At 29.8% G+C, this 25399-nt stretch overlaps 1 protein-coding gene across 4 annotated transcripts in view; it reads left to right on the top strand.

The window, feature by feature from the left end:
- The window catches only part of krz (beta-arrestin protein kurtz), a 277684-nt gene that overhangs the window by 244244 nt on the left and 8041 nt on the right, over positions 1-25399 (top strand). For 3 of the 4 annotated variants that reach the window (XR_012757434.1, XM_075373598.1, XM_075373586.1), the window contains 3 exons: positions 658-801; positions 11833-11919; positions 21860-22006. Coding sequence is in view for 3 of the 4 variants with exons in the window: in XM_075373598.1 (XP_075229713.1) it covers positions 658-801; positions 11833-11919; positions 21860-22006 (378 nt within the window). In the remaining variant the exon portion in view is untranslated. The remainder of the gene's footprint in view (positions 1-657; positions 802-11832; positions 11920-21859; positions 22007-25399) is intronic. The other variant, XM_075373603.1, reaches the window with a different exon arrangement.

The following is a 25399-nucleotide window of genomic DNA, read 5'->3' as shown; positions in this document are numbered from 1 at the left end:
TAAAGCTGCACAAGATTTTTGATTTAAATAACTTTGTAAAAACTGTTTTTTTTCTTTTTTTTCACTAAAGTAAGTAGTATTTTATTGAATTATTTAAGAGTTTAATAAGCCATTACTTTTGTAAATTTGTTAAATTTCTTATTTATTAATTTTTGTATATTCTTGTTTTAATATTTTTCTCTTAGTTGATTAATCTGATGTTTATTCTTTCTTTATTTACTGGATTATAAGTCCATAATAAATTTATGTTTTACTATTTTGGAAGTTGTTACTTAAAACATTATACCAGTATAATTAATAATTTCATCTGTGTAGTTTTTATATGGTTTATTTTGTATATGTTTGTATATAAAACATTTCTACCAACCATAATTAACAGTAAGATGTAATAATATATTAATAGACAAGTAAAACAATTTGTCCGATTAGTAAATTTTGATCAATTGTTCTTTTACTTGATGCAGATACTGTTTTAGCTTTTTTAAATCAAATAACTTTGTGCAGTTTTGGTAATTAGGTTATTTGATGGTGGTATACTGGTTTTGGTGGAAGAGAAGTACAATTTAGTTTAATGGATTGAAATGAGTGATAAGTAAAGTAAGTTTAGGCTGTACAACTGTAGTGTAGCTGGTTGTGTCTTGTTTTTCTCTGTTTTAGAGAAGGTTGTCCTATTGGACCTGGTTTCACGTTATCTAAAGTTTTCACATTAACTCCACTGCTGGCGAATAATAAAGACAAGTGGGGCCTTGCATTAGATGGACAGTTAAAACATGAAGATACAAATTTAGCATCTAGTACTTTGTGAGTTTTGTGTTGTGAATTTCTTCCTGTGTCTTATTAATTGTTATCATTTCCTCTTTACACCTGTACTTCCCTATATATATTATTAGATTGTACTTTAAATCATGTTTATTTATTTCATTTTATGATTGGTTTTATTTTACTGTTCCATTTTGTTCAAATCATACTTTTTTAAATTCAATTTTTTAAACCATCTAAGAGTGGTAACATTATTAACTTATCTCTTAACTTATTTTTTTTTACAAAATATATTATCACAAGTGATAATATATTCAATAAGTGGTAATTTTGTTATCCTATTTGACAAAATTTGAATCAAATTATCAAAATTCTTTGTTCATTAAATGAGTTAAAATTAGATTATTTCCAGTCATTAAATTATACAGTGTTGGAAAGATTTCCTTTGGATAGAAGTTGCAACTGTTAGCCAATCTCTGTGGCATGGTGGTAGCGTCTCTGCCTTTAATACAAAGTTTCAGGTTTAATTCCTGGTTAGGCATGGCATTTTTCACCTTTTACAAAATCCATTATTATCTATCATCAAAAACTGTTATTGAACAACAACTTTTTGTTTCTATGTAAATAAATAATGACATAGCTGATTGAATAGTTATGTTACATAAAAAGGATTATACGTAACAGGTTTTTCAATAACTAATATTATATTGTTTGTTTTTCTGATTGTTATTAATTCTTTCAATTCATACCACTTATAGAATCCCATGAAATATAGGAGTTTTTAAAAGTCTTTAGGTTCAGCCTTGAAACCTTTCATACTCTGTTTATCTGTCAAATAAATCTGAATATCTTATAAACTGCACAATGAAAAATCTCAAAATTCAAACCAAGTTGTGTTATGATAGCCTGCTAAAAATATAATATCTGTGGTTTTTCTAATGTTAATGACTAGTAGATAAAATTAGGATTAAAAAATCTTGCTCAAGTTTCATTGATTTGTATCAAATAAAAACCCTTAAATCAAAATTACAGGGATTTTTTTTGTTTTATACTAATTCAAATCTTACTTGGAGCAGTTACAATTTTTAAAATAATAAATGATTCAGTGATCACCATAGTTACCTCAGAGATGAGGTTATCATTAAGATGATGAAAGTTAAAAGATAATTGGCTTTGAAATAAGTTATTATCTTGTTTAAGACCCTCTGCAGTATAGATTTTTTATTTCTGTGGGTAACTTTAATTTTTCATAATTAAGTCAACTTGTTAATATAATCATTGCCAACATTTGTGTATTCACTGGATGGTTTCTGTGCAACTCTTGAAAAGGTTTCATGATAGGCATATGCAATAGTGGGTGTTCCTTAATTCATTAAGATGAACAAGTAACTAAAGCCATCCTGAAAGACCTTTAATATATACCTTTAGCTTGTCAGGTTGGCTTGAACTTGTGGTTGTTTCAGTGATTTTATGACTATGGATATTACTTATCAGATTACTGATGTTTCTTTTCTTTATTATTAAATACTATTTCTGGTGAAATACTATACTATTTATAATATTTTATTAAATACTTTCCCATATAATGCTGCAGTAAAAATCTGTAGAAATTATTTCTACATAATATATTAAAAATTTTGTTCGAAAGCCCCATTTAATTTGAATGATGCCAGCATGGAAAATCCTTGTTCTAGCCCTAAGTTTATGAAAATTTCACAAAAAAAAACTGTTACAGTAGCAGACCAACAGTCATTATCTAATTCTCTGATAGTGATGAGATAACATTCTTGTTTTCGTCGTCAGCAAGTTTCTTCTGTCCATAGTTGATAAGGAAAGGTTGCCTGGAATGAATCATGTAGGTTTGTTCTAGCACTTTGAAGCATTTCATCGCATTTTTGTTTCATTTAATGTTTTCCATTCATCCACATTTACACAAAAAGTGATATTTGAACATTTCCAACGTTCAGTTCAGTTTTCTGGTTGCTGTAACAATGAGCATTATTTATGAATTTTGATCATTTTCATTTTTTTTTAATTATTAAAAAAATTCAATACCACCCAAATTTCACAGTAAGCATATTCATATAAAAATGTATATTAGCTGTGTATAAAGTATTGGTGTAAATAATATGTACTAGTTGAAATATTGTTATAACTTAAAAATTATTGCAAGTATTTGCTATTATTCCTGTTATGTTGTTTTAAGGAAGATAAAATTTTATACAATTGAAGGATTACTTTTTTTTGAGAGAATAGAATACAATGACTAGAAAGGTTTTATTCTGGTTGAGTAGGAAAATGGAAGTTCAGTACTGTTTTTATATTTTTAATTTTATTTTTTCTGAAAACTCACACCTACACTGTGAATTTCATTTTGAATTTCTTTTCTTTAATTTCTATTTATCCATTTTTGTTTACATTTTTATTTAAAATTTACTTCTTTCAGTTTTCCTCAGCATGTGTTTTATCTTATTTTTTAATACTTCGCATGAATATATTTCTGTAGTAGATTATTGTAATCATATTATGACTGCTAATGTTAGTTAATTGCATGATTTTAATGTAGGTAAGTTTTTGGTGTTTGCCTTCTAGTAATTTTCATTTATAACACTAATAATCAATTTAATATTTATTCCAGTAATTGAATTGTACCTTAAGTGTTTTATTTTTTTTAAGTAAAACATTTTAATATATATATAATATGATTTATTTGAAAGAAAATCATCTCTTTGTGTAGAATTTATTTCAAATAATGGATATAAATTTGAGAATGTAAGGTATCTTTTAAAAGCACATTATTAAATGTCTTACATTTAGATATACTTGCTCAGTCATTTAAAAATGTGTTTTTTTTTAAATAGTAAATGTTCTGTGTTGCTTACCAGATGAATTTGGTAACAGTCACAGTAATTAATTGCTTTTTTGAAGGTATTGGATGTCTAGGACACCAATTGGTGGTCTGTCTGTGACTTTGAAGATGTTGTGGCTGATGATAATATGTTGAATGGTAGAAATTGTTGGTGTATGTTATAGGTAAAATAATGAACTGTGTAATTTTCATGTTAATTTACTGTACAAATGTGATATAAATCAACTTTAATGAATACCTGATATATAAACTTAGTATAACCCATGAAATATTTTTATGACTTTTTTGTTTAGAACACTTATCATAATTAGTATGCATAACATGTTACAGGTTGTCTGCATGACAATAAAGCTTGCATAAAATGAAATTATTGAAGCTGAAATCTAGTATGCATTATAATAGCTTTATTTAAGTTAATGGTACTTATGAACAGATATTTGCTTAAAACAGTTCAAACATTTATATGCTTAGCATGATCATTCCAAAACATGCATTCCTTCTCATCAAGGTTGAGGTTGAAATCTTCTGAAAAAAAATATGTTTGTGTGTATGTGAATATATATATATATATTGTGTATATTGTGTATATATATATATATATACACAATTGAGTTTTAAATTTTCTGGAGAAAAAAATACATGTCAGTATATAATTTACAAATATCAGTGATGGACTTAATAGGATCACATGTCATTGTGCCATAATAGTCAGTTTTATTTGTTAGGAGTAGGTGTAGTAATGGAGTAATAAGTTAAGGAGTTAGATTTATTATTTGTTTTTAAGAAAATACAATTCAGATATTTTTTAATTTCTTAAAAATTTACAGAACATAATGTCTTTCAAATCACCATCTTTCTCTCACATATGTAAGCTCTTGTTAAGACAGCTTTAATAGCGTTATCAATGTTTCCTGATAAGGAGGTTTACTAAACTGCCAATTATCCAACATTGTTCTTTCATCAATGATTCACTATAGGAGATCCACTACCGCATTAAACAGTTTGGAGTGTTTGGATATGGTATGTAATAAGAAGGAAGAAACACCTTTTTGCCGAAAGTAGATGCAGAATCTTGATGTTGTTGGAACATAATGTGAGGGCGGTCCAGAAAGTAACTTACATTTGTGCCTATCATGGAGATGGGTGGGGATAGAGCCACCATCTTGATATCAAAATGTTTCTACACTCAGTACACATCAAGCTGTCACAGCATATAGACTGTGATTTTTCTACTTTGTTTGTTGTGAATTATTGAAATGTGTGCTTCAATAGAAAATCCTGCGAGTTGTGAGGTGCATTCAGTAATTAGGTTTTTACTGGCAAAAAAACCAAAAAACCAATTGAAATTCAACAGCAACTTTGTGAGGTGTATGGAGATGGAATAGTGAGTGAAGGTGGAGTGAGGCAGTGGTGCATTCAGATTAAAAATGGCTGCACCAATGTTCATGATGAGGGCCACAGTGGCCGGCCTAGCCTTGTGACTGATGAACTGACGATGAAAATCAAAGATAAAATTCATGAAAATCGCTGCATTACAATTATGGAACTCTCGCTTTATTTCCCCAAAATTTTACAAAGTTTGCTGTATGAAATTGTCAGGGAAACTTGGTTATCACAAGTTTTGTGCAAGGTGGGTGCCAAAAATCTAAGTCAGCAAATTTGTATAGTTTAATTAGTGACTATGTAGAAAATTAGTTTAATATTGTCCCTTTCAAATGTATATAATAAAATTTATTTTTTTTTTTATTTGGTTGGTTTTTTATTTCAAAACGTAAGTTACTTTCTGGACAGCCCTTGTAGCAGCGGCTATTGTTACTTAAGGAATTCCATGTAAATGTCGATTTAGATTTCCTGGGAAAATGAATATGAGAATTGTCCAATTAGCTGATCATAAACTAGATCACATCACAGATTGACACTAAATCGGGTTGGAAATTATGTTGTACATCATGTATAGATGACTTATGTCCAAGTGTATTTGTTGCGAAGGTTTTTTTTTCTCCAAGTCCACCGTTAGGCATGCTTCAGAGGATGAGATGAATGATTTTTAGCGTGTGTGAAAATACCATGCACCTGACTAGGATTCAAACCCAGGACCTCCGGATGAAAGGCTAGAGGTTATTATGCTGTCCCTAGCAAACTGAGCCTCATCAGTAAATAAAATGAATCTGCGCAATCGATGGTTCATATTCAACCACTTGTAATATTACAAATGAAAATAAGAATCCTTGATTGAAAATTTTATACTTGTAGATTATGGTAAAGATACACAGCTTGTTACGAATTGTGCTCTTTACCAGAGACTGGGAAATTACGAACCATTGGGAAAGGCTCATCTACTAACACCTGGACTACTTTGGTTAGTTTCAATAACACAGGTCAACAAAAAAACTGATAATTTGGAATTGAGATAAAACTAGGTGAATTAAAATGTATTTTTTATGTAAATCTGAAAATGAAATCAGTTTTTCTTCATTTCCCCCAAATTTTTAGTTATGACTCTTTAAAATATTAAGAAACTTCTTAAATAATAGATTTCAGAAATAATAATAATTACAATTAAAATTCCTACTTTTTGCAGACATTTACGTTTATCTTAGTCTATTTTTTTCTTTTTTTGTTCAGTGAAGTCTTCTCTTTTTATCATCCAGCAGTAGTCACTCATCGTAGATAGCAGTAGTCACTCATCATCTGCCTTGATAATATTGTTTCATCTGCAGTATATCTTCTTGGAGCCTTTCTCCTTGTTCGTCACTGATGTCGCCCAAGTTTAAAGGGAAACAGTCCAAATGAGAATGTAAAACATGAATTTTCAGTGACATTCTGCAGCCTAAATGTATGTAGTTCACCAAGAGTTCATTTATAAGCTGATCATGATGTTCAGCTTTTTTGTTTCCAAGGAAACCAGTAACATCTTGAATGACTTCCATGATGTTAGTTCTTTAGGATTCAGTTTGCTATCTAATATGTTTTCATAAATTATTTTTTTTACTTGTGGCCCGATAAATATTCCTTCTTTTAATTTGGCTTCACATAACATGAAAAATCCTCAGCTAAATATTTAACCTCCATCTTTATCTAATGCTTCGACAAGGGGAATATTGACAACATTCTCCTTTCCTGGGTTAAACTGATTTCCTTTTGGCCAGTCTTTAACTATATAATGTTTATCTGTAGCCTGACTATCCCACAGACACAAGAAACACATATATTTTTTAAAGCCACTCTGGAGACCAAGAAGAATACCGACCAGGTTGGTCTAGTGGTGAACTTGTTATTGCAAATCAGCTGATTTTGAAGCTGAGAGTTCTAAGGTTCAAATACAATTAAAGGCAGTTACTTTTATATGGATTTGAATACTAGATCATTAATACTTCGTGTTCTTTGTTAGTTGGGTTTCAATTAACCACACATCTCAGGATTGGTTGACCTGAGACATACAAGACTACACTTCATTTACATTCATACATCTCATCCTTATTCATCCTCTGAAGTAATACCTTATGATGATTCTGGAGGCCAAACAGAAAAAAGACCAAGAAGAAGCCCTATCACTTTAAGGTCAGCAATGATTCACAATGAATGTTCATCATATTTATAACTTTTAAAATTTTCTCATTCCTACAGTATGTGCTACCAGTATAGAAGAAAATTTATTCGAGTTATGAAACAACACAACCTTCAAGATTCTTTTTGATGAGTCTATAGATAAATGCCAATCATGAATAACATATTCAGTATTGTCCAGTTCAGACATTAGCCCCCTAACATCATGGCAGGAACAAATTAAACATCTCTTCTAAAATATTTCAATAAATTTTTATTTCGATTTCTACACACTGAAATTTTAGTATTCTTGTTTAATAAATTTCATTCTTTAAGATGTGAACCTAGGAGTTGTGCATTTTGTTTCAACAAATACAAATCACGAATTAGGTCGCTCAGTTCTGCTTGTGCGATGAGGTGAGGTTCAGTATTTCTTTCTTCTAGAATGTAATTAATATCTATTGAAGTTGAGGATTCATTGGTTGAGCCTTCTGGGGGATCAGAAATTTCTTTCCAAGAAGTTGGAACAATGAGAATTGGTAAATCATCACTATGAAGCACCAGTCTTATAGCTGAATGAACAGTTGGGTATGCAGTACTGCTTTCATTGTTTTAATTGAAACTAGTAACATTTGTTAAACAAAAATAGCAGTCATTATAATAGGCTGTTGCCAAATCGTAGGTATACCAAAAGTCAAATGCCCTGTTTTCCTTTTAACAACTGGGTGAATTTAACAAAGTACTTTATGCATGGTACATGTGGAGCCCAGGATTTATCTTGATCTCCCTAGGGACAGTCAAAATAATGTTTGTAAGCAGTATTAGCAGATTTGATTATGGTTTTTGTTCACTGTTTTTGAACAAAACGCAAACATAAAAAATATTTGGAGTATCTTTACAGGCCCAATTTTTATTCATTGTAAAATTCAAAATGTTTTAATGAATGAAAGTAAACTGAAATATTACAGAAATACTTTCTTAATTATAAAAATAATTAAGTTTTAATCTATAAATATTTAATTACATAAAATACTTCTTAAAATTGTTTCACCATGGAGTGCAATAAAAAATAGTGCAAAACACACACACACAAACACAACTTAACAAATGTTGATGTTGAATAAATTATACCAAAGGTTGTTCTGTCATAAAAATCTTTCACTGAATTTATGGCATCACTTATGAAACAATCTTGATAATATATATATATATATGATAAAACCACTACCACAACTAAAGAACACAGCAAGTCATACCAAGAGCTGAACTCATACTGATTTCATCACGTTGAATTACTTATTACTTGACTCACTGACATGTCTATACATCTGGCTCGACATGACATGACATCATTCAACTGTTATATATCAAATATAGATCTACAGCATGCTTCACAATATAAATCAGATGTGAATAAGCAAACATAAAGACATACTAACTTATTTGTATTGTTTGTTCCATGAATAATTTGGTATAAATAAAATTAAAGGTTTGTAACTTAAGAACATTATGTGATGGGTTGTAATACTAATAGAACATCTACTCCCTTTTCAGTTCCAAGTTTTATGTTGACCAATGTAATGGTTTCATCATGATAAGCAGATTGGTTGTAATGAGTGCTAATCCTGGGAAATGTACCTGTTTCTCCTAGCGAGTAGAATGCTCCACTAATTGTTTTAAAATGGAACTCTTCAATTAGGAGGTCAATCAGGTCTTTGATATTCTGCAGTACTAGCAGCAGCAATTGTATTTCCATCATACACTGCCGATGCATGTTGGTGTATTCCTCAGTCTTAAATAACAAAGGCATTGCTGCAGTATGACACCAATTAAAACACACACAACACACTTAATTAAACTACACTGTACTGGTAACAATTCACAGCAGTAATGCAGTACTTGCAGTGCACTGCTGATATGACAAAATACATTGTTGGTCAGCTGATTTCTGTTACCAACTTACGAAATTATAATTTCTCAAATTTTCAATTTGACAGTGAATTCAATAAAAATACATAAACTTTGGTATTAATGTAGTAGGCAGTCCACCACTGTAGTTAGTTAGTTCTTAGATGGTGCCACTGAAATGCTATATTGAAATAATAGAATAAAAAATGGAATTATAAATATAATCTAACTAAACTTAACCTATGCTCACTTAACGTGTTGGTCAAAGTTAGCAAGCGAAGCAAGCGTAGTTTAAGTATGGTTAGATTATATTTATTTATTTTCTTATTTCAATGTAGTGTTTCAATGACGTCATCTAAGACCTAACTACAACAGTAGATCGCCTACTATATTAATACTTAAACTTTATTGTCTGAATAACATTAGTACTGGTTTTTTTTTTTATTAACTTTTTAATTTTAGTTTTTATCTTTAATACAATACTATTTTTTGTATCATTGCACTTTGTAGGAAAGCAAATATGCTTTGTACATGTAATCCCTTCATTTTCATATGGTAAATGTTAGTAATAAAATCAGATGTCTTGACTTTGTATTGGTTTTTCATTGGACTATTTTACATCATTGTTCTCAGAATTAAATTCTCTGCAAGTTTTGATAATAAATTTTATGCATTTATTGATTATTTAACAAAGTTTTTATTACAAACGTAAAAAACATGTCTTTAGACAACAAACGTTTCTTTTTTATGTTGGATATTATGGAAACTACTGGAGGTACGGTTCCGGAACCTGTTTTATTCAATTTGTCAGGTCAAAACTCATAAGACTGCTTAATTTGGGTTCCTAGAATTTTCAGTATGGTTTTTTTTTCATTCTTTGCCCAGGAATCTTTGTTTACAGTAGCAAACAAACCCAAACAGACATGAAAACTACACATACGAGCTAAGGTGGTTTTAAAGACACATTGGCGACAAAACACTTCTTACGACAAACATGTTCTGGTGAATACTGATGCATGATGTATAAGATTTCACTTCCCTCTTTACTGTATGTTGATTCATCCTTTTTTGTTTTTCGCATGGTACAGGAAGTGAATCATGCTTGTTTCATATTTCTGAACTAAGAATAAGTTTGGTATTATAGGCCTAATGTTAAACTTGGGTTTTTTATTTTATTTTTTGTAATAAAGTAATCAAATTTTTACTTTGACTTAATAGGATTTTTGTTCGAGTTAAAGGAGTTATATTTCCGTATAATACAATACAGCCAGAAATTAGAAAAAAATTTGAGTTATAGGTATTAGAGTTACAGGAATTTAGCTGTATATATATATATATATATATATATATATATATAATACTAAATAGGTAATGTGTCTTTGAAAGCAACTTAGCTACAATATAATAAATGATATAAATTTATTTGGGTAAGATATAATAGTGTCCTTTGCAATCTGATAGTTCTCAACATCTGAAATACTTAAGAAGGTTAGCATCCAGAAAATTGAATGCATGGAGTAAGAATAAATGACAATGGTTAAAGTTAATTTTAATAAACTGTTTTATAAATTGGTAAAATTAAATATCATTCACTGCCTCTAATACTTAAATTATAAAAAATAAGTACCTACCAAATACAGTTATGGAAGCGCATTTAATAATCTATGTCTAAAATTTTTCTCTTGATGTTGAAGACAATTTAACACATATTTTTGACTTCATCATTGCCATTATCTTATGTTTAAAAAATTAGAATCTGTAGGTGTTGTAAAATAATGAAGTTCCTATGTAATTTGTATATACTTCTACCCTATAATTATGTATTTACTTATAATTAATGTTTGAAAGGGTTTAACCTCTATTATTCCTTCATGATCTGACTGGAAGATAGTAAGATATTTTTAATTTAGGACTCATAATTCAGCTTTATTCATGGGTACTATTGTACAGCTGATAGTAGCATAAACTTACTGTAGTCGAGTTCATTAAATCTGATATTCTATAAAAAAAGAAGAAGACTACTGTTATAGTCATGAATAAAAAATAACTGTCGATTAGAAAAACATATTTTTTTCTAATTAAGGTTAATAAAAAATCTAAATATCTTTTGTTTTTAATTATTCATAAATCTGTTTATTTTTCAAATGTTCAAAAAACAATCAGGAACAAGAAAATTAAGAGTTACAATTTTTAATATTTAATAATCATAACATCTTATAATCATAATTATTAACATCACACTGAATCATGTAAAATCAACCAAAATGTGAGTGTTCTGTGGTTGTATTTAGTAAATAATTTGTTTTAAAATAGACTCTCTCTTTGAGCAAGTGGAAATATTAAATAGATCAGAAGATCTGTTTAATACTATTGGTCCGTTTTTTTCTGTTAGTGGAAATGCAACTGCAAAATCGCTTATAAAGAGATTGCACAAAAGGTCCAAAAAATCTTTTGTAATCAGTCTTAAAAAAAAAATGTTCTACTTGTTGAGTAAGTGCATTCTTTAAAAAATGCATAAATTACTTTTTATTGGACATACTGAACAAGTTAAATAATTTTAATATAAAGTTCTTAGAGATTACTGATTTTATTGATAAACCTGGTTTTGTGGGTCAGCTTGTAAATTGAAATCAGAAGTTTTAGGTATAATCCACTCCATATCGTTTACATTGGTTCATTAAAATTTTTTTAAAATGATTGTTACTTGTTTATGTTTTCAGCTTTTATTCATTCTGATTATGTTATTTCAGAGTTGCAGATTCTTCCCAAAGAGAAAATCTTGGTATCATTGTACAGTACAAAGTTAAAGTGAAGCTTTGTTTAGGAGCACTTGGAGGGTAAGATACAATTATGATTTTCTATAAGTTATAAAAATTCAATTATTTTCATTTTTAATAACTGTTTCTGAATTAATTCTAAATAGTTACATTAAGTTAGAACAAAATTAAGTGGTATTATGTGGAAGTTACAGAAAACAGAATAAGCTTGGATTTGATTGTGAAAGACTGTTCTATGGTTGTTTTTGGGGGGAGACTGGTTTGTTTCAGGATATGGAAATGGAATTGTTAAGTAAACTGAAGTGTTTGGGAAAATGTGTTTTATATTTTTCAAAATAGTTTTTTGAATGCCTCCAAGATAGGATTTGTTGATGAGGTGACTAACATTGTTTTGGAAGAGTTTTAAGAAATCATGTGGGGAGTGGCCTTAAAGATAAAGTTTTTAATTTTGATTTTTTAAGTTTGTTTCTAATTATATCTTCTCCCTCATGGAGTTTTAATGTAGTTTATGTAGAGCAATTGAGTGGATAGTTTCCCTGCACAGGTTGTACTAGATGTCATCTGTTCAGGATTCAATGTATGGTAGGGTTAAAGTATGTTTGTATTAGGGATAAGAGAGAACTTAGGTAAATTTTATTAGATTTTTTTTAATGTAGTTGTATTGATTTAGTTGAAGTACTTGTTAGTTTAAAGGTATATATTTTATTTCTGGTTTATAAAAATATAAATTTGACTGGAGTCATTAATGGTAGAATGGAGAACTTTCAGATAATGTCAGATTAGTAGTCTTACAAGGTTATATAAATAGTGTCTTCAAAGATAAAATGTAAAATGAGTAAATTTATTAAATTCATAAAAGATGTTAATTTGATTCTTTTAAATGATAGAACTCAGGGCAGTTCTAATGTTGTGATAGAAACTGCTTCTTTTATGATCGATTATTTTTGTATATCTTTTCATATTCAGAATTTTATTATTATTTAAAATTGTTCCCATTAATTTCTCAGAATATATGGCATTAGAGTTGACTATTAATGTAGTAAGTTTGAATTATAGATTTCTTCCCATGCTCCCAAAATTGATAAAGTTCTAAATTGTGGTATGGGACTAAGGTTTGGGGATATAATGAAAGAAATAATTGAGGAATGGCAAATAAATTGCATTGTATTATAATTAACATTTTAATTATATTGTGCATGTGCAATTTAAATTTAATCTATTATTTATTAAAACTTAGATGCAGAAATTCAGACTGACAGTGGTTTGTTGGAACTGTGATTGAAACACAGGGTATTTGGTATGAGGCATAGAAACAACGTCTGTTAATTGATGGTTATCTTTCAGATTTTCATGAGCAGGGGAGGATGCTTGGAAGGAGATTCTGTGAAAACTGTTGAAGAAATTAAAAAATTATTGATCATAGATAACTGAAATAGTTGTTCAGAGTTTCATGCACTACAAGATGAATTTAATATAAATTATTCCCCAAAATGATTATAAAAATGTGAATATGGTGTTGTTTTATGGGTACTACATTTAGTTTAAGGGGTTCAGTGGTGGCCTTGAACTGTAGGCCCAGTAGTTAGGGAGTCATGTGTTTGTATTCATTGAGAGAAGGAAGACAGTGTAAATTTTTTGGGTAGTTCAGTTTTATAGGGTAAAAACTTAGTGCTTTTGTAGGAATAGTGTCGGGTATATGAAATAGTTGGTATATATATTGACTTTGAGTGTAGGTTGGAGAAAGTCAAAATTTTTACTTACTAAATAAAAAAACTTATTAAATTTTTACTTGGGAGGGAGGGAATTTAATTATTAAAGAATGTTTTGGAGTGTAATTAATTTTTAATTTTACTTACTTTTATTTAATTAGTTTTGGTTATTAATTTTTTTTTTTTTGTTAAAAGTTTATTTTTTCTTTGATTAACAAAGTTTTTGATTATGATCTTGTTGAAGATGTTTATATTGTTTATTTGAAATAATCGTTGAATTATGTTTTATGTTCTAATAAATAGTACAGTTATTATAATTATCCACTGATCTGTGTGGCAGTGGTAGTACCTCTATCTTTCATCTGTAAGGTTCTGGGTTTGAACCCATCGGGTTTGATGTTTTTCATACTCTGTAAAATTAATCTATCATAAAGTAACTATAATTAGACATAAGCTTGCTGTTGCTCGATAAAAAGAATATATTAACTTATAAAATTAATCTAACAAAATAGTTCAACAAACAGTCAGTAGAATCCCAGTTAACATAAATAATACAGGTGGACCAGTCTTGGGTAACATTAGGTTATTTGCAACAACTGATTAATTTAATTTATTAAAAGAATTTTTTTGAATCTCTATTTCTCTCCATTGGCTTATGGCTATGTAATGTTACAGTTTAATTAACAGTACATCAGAGGATGATTCATGATTGATTTTTGAATGATTGCATTTATCTTATCCCAAGATTGTGCATTTCAAATAACTTTTCTCACATTAATCAGTTATAAAAGTTCTGGGAATTTTTACACTTGAGATATACAACTAAAATAAAGCAATTAACAAATCACAGTAATGTTTAATACAAGAAGAAAAAATGGTCTATTGGTTACTATAGTCTGCTAATATTGGGCAAAAAGAGTTTCACACATCACCAGTTACTAAATTTTGTGGAGGTGTTTATGGATATCAATTAAATAAAATAACTTTTCTAAGTAATTCTTTAACAGCAAAACTTTTCAAGTTGGTAGTATTGTTTCTTATAATTTTGTTTCAAATAAATTAATTGTATCCTTGCCGTAGATTGATTTTTCCAATGCACATGTATGCACTCTCAACAGTATTTTTCAGTGCTCAACGTATTTTGGATTTACTAATAAGCATTAATAGAAAATGAAATTTCTCAAAGCATTATTAGTACATGCTAACACTGTTACTCTGTCTTTCCTATTTTATGGATTGCAGCAGATTTTCCCTTTTTAAGTACAGTTTTCTTAAAAGTTATTGTCTTATGTAATCCTTCATCATTTCTTTAAATTTGGTTTGAAAAGTGTAGCTATGTTTTCATCAACCAATAATTTCTCAGAGATATTTAGTTGTCAATTGTTATACTGGTTTCCACATACCTAACTATTCAGAAATGCCTGTAAAGTTTTTATGTTTGTCACTAAACACTTCAGCAAAGTTAGGATTTTTCTTGAATAAGAAGACTAGATGACAAAAACTATTTTCTCTACATTTTATGAACCACAAAAAAAGGCACCAATTAAATTTTTAATATTCAGGAATTTTGTTAATTTTCTGTTTTAATATTATGCTGCTCAACTTTTTCTTTATGTTTAATCTTATCTGAATCCACTGAAATATCAATACCAAAATCCACAACAGCATGTGAAAAATCTCTCCTTTATTAACCCTTCTTCCAATGTTTTGTCAATTATTAAAACAATGTGTTTATGTTTACACAGTATATTGGTAAAAAAAGGAGATCAAGCGGCACAATTTCAACCACAGTTAGGTACTAACTTTAAATATTATATGGTAATTAGTTATATATGTGTGGAGATGTATTGATTTAAATAGTATTTAGTTGGTAATGGTAGTAGAACTATTGTATATTAAAATAAGTAAGATGATTTATAGGGAAACAGGATGCTATCTATAAAAATAATGCTCCATTATTACCTAAAAGAATCTAAACACTACTTGCATTTCATAACGTACAGTGCACTATGATAGAATACACTATGATAGATAAAGGTTTATGCCTTTATACTGTGTATCAGTATATCACAGTATTGCTGTTTTTTGAATATGGTAGTTATTTTTACGTATATTTGGAAATCATTGTATTTGTTTGTTCTAATTATTTCCATCCTCCTGCAATTACATGACTATAACTATTCTCTTCAGTGTTTTCTTGAAAATTTTTTTAATTACCTTTTTTTGGTGTTTTCAGATAACCCAGATTACAGTTTAGCTAGGTTTAAATCATCAGAATCCTACTGCATTTACAAAGAGAATCTGATTTTTAAGTTCCATAGATTTTTAAGTTCCATTTTCTTAACACATGTTAAAAGTGTTAAGAATAAACATAAAATCACTTGTGTACTAGTCAAATATTAAGTGTATTCCAAATTTTGTTTAAATTGTCTAGTAAAGAATTCAGTGTAGTGAAAATTTTCAGTACTTTGTTGAATTGAAATTAAACTACACGATTTTTGCAGTGGACTGTAATTAATTTATTGGTGTAAGATTATATAAAATATAAAAAGAATAAAACTGAATAATATGACACATGAACAGCTGAAATCTCATCACACACACACACATACAGATCAACACCAACTCCAACTCCCGGCCACCGCATACACACTATCCAACCAGTCATCCCCACCTAAAAAAATTCCTTTAAAATCACACATACAAACACAGTATCATCCATTCCCTCCACTGTGAAGAAGTTACTTAAAAAATACTACATTAAGATATACACAAATAATAAAATTACAATATTAAAACAAGTTAATGTCTAATGTTTCTTTAAAAAGAGACTGACAATAAATATAGTTTGTTAATTGGTCTCTTCAATACACCATTTGAAGACTTGGCAGTGACAACCTGAACTTTGTTATCCTCTGCTAGATGAAGTTCTATAATACAGGTCATTTTCCATTGTAAAGGGGGAAGAGAGTCTTCCTTGATGATAACCATGTCACCAATTTTTAAATTAGGTGAAGGAGTGATCCACTTCTTTCTCTGCTGTAGACTATTCAAATAGTTTCACGACCACCGTGACCAGAAGTGTTGCAATAATTGTTGGATTTGTTGCCAGTGAGATAGTTTATTTGCTGGAAGATCAGTTATGGAAGGTTCAGGATTAGTTGTGAGCACATCAACTATTAAGAAATGAGAAGGTGTTAAAGAAGAAAGATCAGTCGGGTTATCTGACAAAGGAACTAATGGGTGTGAATTTATGCATGCCTCTACCCGTTTTAATAACGTTACAAACTTAATGTAAGTTAAAACTGATGTTTTCATGGTACATTTTAGGTGTGTTTTGACAAGTTTGGCTGACGACTCCCATAAACCTCCAAACGTGGTGCCTTGGGTGTTATGAAATGCCATGTTATCCCCTCTTGGGATAGAGAGGTTAAGATAGAACTCTTGAATTCCTCGTTCTTCTGTAGCTCAGCTAGTTGTAGCAGTTCTTGCTGAACACCAACAAAATTAGTACCATTATCCAGGTATATATTTTTGGGTTTCTCCATCTTGAGATAATTCTTCAAACTGCTGCCAAGAAAGACTGTAGCAAGATCTTCTACTAGTTCTAAATGTAAAGCCTTTGTACTAAAGCAAATAGAAAAGTGCAATATAACATTTTACTATTGTAGCTCCTCTTCGTTTAGTTAATTTAACATAAAATAGACCACTATAGTCTACACTCATGGTATACAAAGGACAAGGTGGTGTTTGAACTCTTCATCTTGATAAATCACGTATAATTTGTGTCTGAAGTTTTGTATTTACTTAGAAGCATGTGATGCATTGACAGATAATTTTACTAGCTAAACTTTTGCCATTGATCGACCAACATTTTTGACGAATAATGTTTAATAATAACTGTAGCCCTGCATGAAGTGTTTTGATGTGAAAATGTCTGGCAATCAAATCCGTAAATGTATGACTCTTTGGTAAAAAGATGGGATGAATTTGATCTGGAGTTAAATCTGAGTGCTGTTGTCTTCCACCAACTCTTATTACATTGCTTTTGTCTAAGAATGGACTTAGAAAAATGAGTTTGCTTGTTTTGGTTAGTGATTTTCCTAGCTGCAAATCGTTAAGCTCATTTGGAAATTCTTTTTGCACATCTTTACCAAAGCACACTCTGCTGATTGAAGTTCAGAAGCTAATAATGAACCACAAAAGCACGAATTTTGTGCTTGAGAGTTATTACTAAATCATAAACACTAACTCACTACACGTTGAGCCTTTGTAAAACTAGAAAAATTATTTAAATAGATCATTTGGTTTTCAGTTGTAACACTTGATAACACATTCTCTGGCATTTGATTGCCAATTGGTAGACTAACTGGCTCATCTGAACATTCTTGTGATATATATTAAAATGAGGGCCCCTTCCAATACAAGTCCATCTTTGTAATCTAATCAGACATTAGACCTCTCAACAGATAGTCAGCAGGATTGTTTTGACTCTTCACATGCTTCCACAAACTGATGTTAGTGTTAGTTTGTTTCTTATACCCTGTTACCCTGTTAGCAACAGATGTTGTCCAATGAGAAGATGGAGATTTTATCCATGCTAATGTTATAGTTGAATCAGTGTAATATGAAATTGAATCAACTTGAACATATAATGCATTAACAGTTAGTTGATTTGCATAGTTCAGATAACAACAAAGCGCCACGCAACTCTAATCTGAGTAATGAAATTTTCTTTAATGGTACGACATGAGATTTTGTCATAACTAAATTAACAGTGATGATTCCATCCTAGTCAATACACTTCAGATGTATGCAGGTACCATATACAGATTCTGAAGCGTCTGTGAATCCATGTATCTCTAACTTCAGAACACCTTTCTGTTCTGTCCAAAGGGACTATGGCCCTTTGGACTTGAATGTTTGATAGCATATGCAATGACTCTTGAAACTGAGTCCACTCTTTAAGTAATTCATCAGGTATTCATCCCATCCTAGTGAATAGGACCACAGTTTTTGCATGGTTAATTTCACAGATAAATTACTGGACCTATGATTCCAAGGGGATCGAAAATCCTTCCTATTGCCAACAAAAGAGTGCATTTAGTTCTTTTTACAACTGTGTTTTCTTCATGAAAAGGAAATTGGATGCATCTTGTCTTGGATTCCACATAAGACCCAGTGTCTTGATCAATCTCAACGCAACCCTTAGCCCCATCTTGTAATGGAATGTCAGATAGAATGTTTGGATTGTTAGCGCTCCACTTTCTAAGATGAAAACCGCCTTAGTGAAGCAGATCATTTAAATCACATCATAGTTGTTTTGCTTCTTTTATTGTCTTGGCCCCAGTCATAACATCGTCCATATAAAAATCCTCACGACTACGTTGGATGCAACTGGATAGGAGGATTCTTCATCCAATGCTAACTGCTGTAGAATTGTTATTGCTAGGTAAGGAGCATTAGCAGTGCCATAAGTGATTGTCAGAAATTTAAATGTTTAATAGGATCTGGCTGGTCTCCCCAAAAGATTAATTGTAAATTTTGCTGAGCTGATTGGACGTTAATCTGATGATACATTTTTTCAATATCTGCTGTTACAACATATGGATGTGTTCTGAATCTTGAGACAATACTGACGAGATCTGATTGTAGTGTTGGACCAACAATTGAGATGGCGTTCAATGAAACACTGGAACTTGTTTTTGAGGATGCATCAAAAACTACTCGTAATTTGGTGGTTGTAGAATCTTTCCTTAACACTGCACGATGTGGAATGTAATAAGCTTTCCATGAATTAGCTTCAGTCGTAATTTCCTTCATATGTTCTAGCTCTTCATATTCTTTCATGAATAGATGTATTGTGAATGCATCTCTGGCTTAACGGATAAATGCCTATTTAATGATAAAAATCTTCTGAATGCAGAATCCTGTGTACTGCTTTTCAGAGCAACCGTCTCCTATGTCCCAAAACTTCTGTATGGTTTCATTGATGTCCAGCGTAGATAGATGGAAAACTGTAGTTATGTGCGACATAGTATTGGTCATTACCTTGCCAGAAATGATCCAACCAAGCACTGTATTTTGAAGGGTTGGAGATGAATTGTGAAGTAAGAATTGTCTTCTGTTATGTAGCAAGTCGAAAAATAACTCTACTCCAATGAGCAGGTTAATGTCTCTCAGTTGACTGAAATGAGTATCTGCTAACTGAACATTAGATGGAATTTTCATGTCTAATTTCTCAATTGGCACAATGGGTAAATGTTTGGTAATAGATGTTAGGACTACACAATTAGTAGTACAGGAAAATATATTAAATCTTGATTTAATGACACATTGAACAGCTTTAGAAGTTTTGGTAGTGGATGTTCCAATTCCATTCACTTCTACAGACACATTTGCAAATGGCAAGCCTAGTTTTCTGATCGCCTTCTCAGTCACAAAATTTGACTGTGACTCTGAATCTAATAGTGTACGACAAAGATGAGGAGCCCCATGATGATCAAGAACAGTCACTAGGGGAGTAGACAACACTAAAGAAGGAACACCATATGTGATGTGGACAAAATTGATTGATTTTGATTACTGGATTCAGCTTTGGAAATTGATATATTTGGTTCAGGATGCAAAGATTTATTTGTATTTTCTGAATAATGCAATAACGTGTTGTGATGTTTGCTACTAAGTTTACTGCACCACAACTTTTTATTTTGTGATCACCAGAAAAAAAGCAATTAAAGCACAGTCCTAACTTCCACACTTCCTTTTCTCTTATCATTAATGGATAATAATTTCAACTTATCACACAAATACAGTGGATGGGAATTATCACATAATGAGCTTTTCTTTACAGGTGATAAGTATTTAGTTGTGGATATAATATTTTTTGCTATGACTTTTTTTTAGTCATAGCAGGATTTTTAAAGAAAAGAATTTTGGTCATATTGTATTTTTAAAGAAATTCAATTTTTATATTACATAAAACATTTAGTACTTACAATTAAACATAAAATTATGTAATCATGACCTACATTGTGTATAATAATAGCATCCTTAAATTTCTTGTGTTGTTTTTTCAATATTTTATGTAGCTTTTAGCTAATTAAAATATTATGTTAGTCACTAAAATTGATTACATTTTGGCTTATTTTATGAAAATTGAAAAAAATAGACTACTCATTCTGCTTAAGATAAAGATTGGAAATTTTTATTATTATGTGGTGCTTACATTTACCTACCTAATTGATGATATTAACTGAGATATCAAAACTAGGCAGGAGATTTTTTTTTTTTTTTGTTGAGATACTGCTGTTTTCATTTGTTGGTATGGTGACGTACTCCCTATCAGGATATTTTAATAGGTTTGCAGTGATGCTCCAAAACTAATAAAATATTTATCATTTTTAAAGTAAAATCTAAATTTTTATATCTTTATAATTCACATATTTTTCCTTCAAAATAGGAATTAATTCTGAAGCGATGTAACCACTAAACACAACAAATTTTATGTACATGATAGTTTTGGTAAGTACTATAGGTAATGTGACATTCCCTCAAGACCTCCACTTCAAAAACTGAAACAGGTTGGGTTATTTTAATCAAAATGTGTTAAAGTTTGGAGAATGGCTTAATAATTTGATGTAAAAATTGGATGATCAGATAAAACATACACTAGTGTTTTCCACATGGTAGTGACATTATCCAAATACCCATTTATTCAATCTAAATGCAGAAGAAGATATCTCTATAAGTAAGATAAATATGATTTCTATGTATATATTGAATTTTTTTTTTGATATCAGTGAATATTTGTTGGTGAGTTGGTTTAAAACAACTGAATAGATATATCAGATATATTAAATATACCTGTAACAAATTAAATATTAAATTTAATTCTTTGAAATAAATTATTAAACTAAAAATTGTGAAACTGACATTTTTAAGGATTATGATGACTCAATAAAAATTTATTCAAAAATTATGAAATAAGAATTCTTGCTAATTAATATATTTATACATATATACTCTATAATGTGTATTTTACACATCAGTAGCTTAATTTTGCCATAACTTAATTTTCATTTATGACACTAAGTTTTCATTGGCAAAAAGCTTACACTGTCAAAATCTGTCTATATTCTGTTGGTTTCATTGTTAGTATAAATCTAATTGTAAATTTCTAAATTATTAAAATCATGTTTACTGTTTTAATAAGTAAGAATGAACCAATCAATTTTGAAAAAAATTAAGTTAAATCTTAGAATTACTATTTATTTTTTTTTGTCAATTAGAGATCTTGTGGCCGAACTTCCATTTATATTAATGCATCCAAAGCCTGAAGAAGAAGTATTGCCCCCTGCTGCACCATCCAGCAATGCTGAAAGCTCTGTCCCTGGAGATAACGTTCCTGTGGATACCAACCTTATACAGCTTGATGGGTAACTTATCTATTATTATGATTCTTATTTAAAGTCTCTTCTATTATTTTGTTTTATACAATTATTTTTAGTACACAATTTTTTTATGATAAGAATTTGTAATTTGAATTCAGTTCTTTCTTATAAGTTCTATTTTACAGATTTGATTAACACATTAGTCACTTAAAAACCGTGCAAAATAGTTTGGAGATATATTAAAATTAAGTATAAAGTATAAGCTCTGGACAATTAATTGAACACAGGCGAAGTTATGCATGATACCAAATCCTTTACTGATAAAAAAAAACATCATAAATATATATATGAAATATATGTTGCCTAAACCCTACAATTTGATCCCGCTACATTAAATTTCTTAGTAATGTAAACTGATTTTATTAAAGTGAGGTTTAATTATAAAAAAAATTATTGTACTTAGTTATTGTTAATGATAAATATATGAATTTATGGGCTCCTAATAATTTGAACTATTTTAAACGTTGACTTCAGATTAACAAAAACCAGGATCCAGAAATCAAGAATTATAGAGAAAATAAATTAACTTTTGTTATACTAAAATGCAGTAATTATTGTTTATTCATCTTTTTTTAACACTGAACTAAACAAAAGATTATAAAAGTTAAGAAATTTTTAAATAAAAGTATTTCATTGCAGATCTAGATTTTAGAATGATTTTTACAAAGAATAATATTCTGAAATCGATCACTTTCAATCATTGCTGAAATAGTTTTTTTAAAGTCAGTAATTTTTTTTTAAAAGTGTGTTGTGATGAATAATACTGATTTATTAAATGAAACTGCTTAAAAGCTGAATCTTATTGTATTAAAATAATATATTGAGAAATAATTTTTCAACATGTTTTTTTATTTCAATTGGTGTAATTTTTTTTATTAAAACATTTTACATCAATTTTTAATGGAGAAAGAAAGAGTTTGAAAGTAAATTTTTCTGATTGACTTAAAGTATCAAGTAGTAGATTAAGGAAGAGGTGTTAGATAATGTGAACAAGGTCAGGGAGGACGATATAACATTGTAGAAGCAATTATGGCAGAAATTTTAAAAGTAGTTAAATAATACTGATTCATACTCTAAAACTGGTTTTGTTAATTGTAAGGAAGAATATCTTGTGTTAGGTTTTTAACTTCATAAAAGACCTTGTGATCTCATAAGAAACCTGAGGTTTCCAACCTCATAAGAGGTTAGAAGCATTTCTCAGCATATGTCTCAATGTCAAGTTAATATGGATCTCGAACAGTTAATTTTTTCTAGCTTCCCTGTACAATTATCACTCAAAAAATTATGAAAAAATTGCTGTTTATTTATGTGAATATGTTTTTGGATTATAATCATGGTCAGTCAGGTTTATGCATTTTTCATACACTACAAAATTCATCATCATAAAGTGACTGCAGTTGGAACTGTTTATTAAGAAATAAACAAATAATACAGAATTCCAAAAATGGAACAATAACTTTTGGGCTAGTTGAAGTTAAGAAAAAGGTAAAATGCCAAAATTTTTCTCTTGTGAAATATGTGTTTTTTAGTTTTATTTTGTTGTTGTTTATAACATACTAACATAGAAAAAGAAACATATTACTCAAAGAATGTTTTGGGAATTTAGATTTTTTTCTTAGTAAATTTTGTATGAATATGAAACTTTTTAAAAATTGTATAATTCCTTTTTTTGACCAATATTTTTTTTATTAAAATTTTAAAACACTATTTTTAAACCATTAACATTTCAAAATATGTTGATTCCAAATCACAGACTTGGGTATATCAAATAGTTTATTTTTTATAATACACAAGAAAATTTAATTACACTGGCAACTGAAATTATTCATCTAAATACTGATAAAAAAAATACCACATCTTTCCCATTACAAATTCTAGATACATGCTTCAAAGCAGGCCACATGTTTGACATCAATAATGCATAAGCGGCGACTTCTTATTGTTCATTCCCCAGCCCGCATGCACCATGTGTGCATTAACTGCAGTCATTATGTTCTACTTTGTAGCAGTTGGACCTTCATTCACATTATATTCTAGTGGCATGTCATTTGATACATAAACGATGGAAATTCGTGCTTGGTCTCTTTTTTTTTTATTTACTTATGGCAGATGATGAAATGCCGGGAGGAGACCTTCACAACCAAAGAGGCAACAACTAAACATAAAAAAGTAATGTCCAACTTCGAATTAAAAAACAATAGTAATGATGAAGATTTTGATGGTGATAATGACTCAGACTACAGGTGAGGGAATGATAGTGACTACAAGTGTGAAACTGGAAAAGATGACAAAGAGAATGTGACAGTTATTATAGAACAAAATTTCGACAACAATGGTTGACAAACAAAACAATGATGAACAGACTCCTGTTGCTAATAACCAAATGCCTACAGATTTACCTTCTAATATTTTGTGGGCATCAGTACCACCAAATTTGAAAGATATCCCACTTACTGGAAATCCAGGTTTACTGTGCCAATTGATTTTTCTTATTTGTTTGCTGATGATGAATCTTCTGTTGCTTGAAACAAATTGGTATGCGGACAGTTTGAAAGCTGAAACTGTTTCTCCCAAGTCATGTGTGCTCTCATGAAAACAGCTGAACAGAGATGAGCTACAAGTATTTTTAAGGCTAGTCCTTCACATGGGTAACATTAAACTAAATAGATTGCAGGACTACTGGCTTATTCATTGTTTATATAGAATGCCATGATTGTATGGGACAAAATATATTTATTGACAATTTTAAGATGCCTCCATTTTTGTCAAAATCAGCCAGAGCCATAAGAGCCATAGATCTACTGATCACTTATATAAAATAAGACTGTTGCTTGATTTTTTTTTAATGATAAAATGAACACTTCGTATTATTTGGTAAAGAATTATGCATTGATGAATCAATGTTATGTCAAGATCAAATTATAAAAGACAATACATAAAAAATAAAAACCATAAATACAGAATAAAATTGTATGTTATAACTGAACCTGACCGTACAATTTTAAAGCTAAATGTGTACACGGTGTTATGGACGGGGAGAAAGGGTCACGCACCCTTCGTTGTTGTACTTCATGCAAAATTAAAGGTGATAAATTAAAGGCTGGGCACTCTTTGTACATGGATAATTTTTATAATTCATTCCATCTATCCAAGAAGCTATTGAACTGAACACATACACCACTGGTACTCTCCACAATAATAGGGAAGTGCCTGATAAAAGGATGTAATGTATATATCAGCAGAATGCGAGAATAAGCTCACAGAAACAAAAAATAAAAGAGGTCAGACAAAAATTAAACCAGTGCCTATCATTAATCATAAGTTTATATTCGGTGATCACAAAGATCAGTTATCTTACTACCCATGTGCCAGAAAAAT

The sequence above is a fragment of the Lycorma delicatula genome, chromosome 1 (genome assembly GCF_047948215.1).
Source record: "Lycorma delicatula isolate Av1 chromosome 1, ASM4794821v1, whole genome shotgun sequence".
Classification (NCBI taxonomy): domain Eukaryota; kingdom Metazoa; phylum Arthropoda; class Insecta; order Hemiptera; family Fulgoridae; genus Lycorma; species Lycorma delicatula.
Note: the sequence above shows the minus strand (reverse complement) of the source record. Positions and strands in the feature narration are given on the sequence as shown.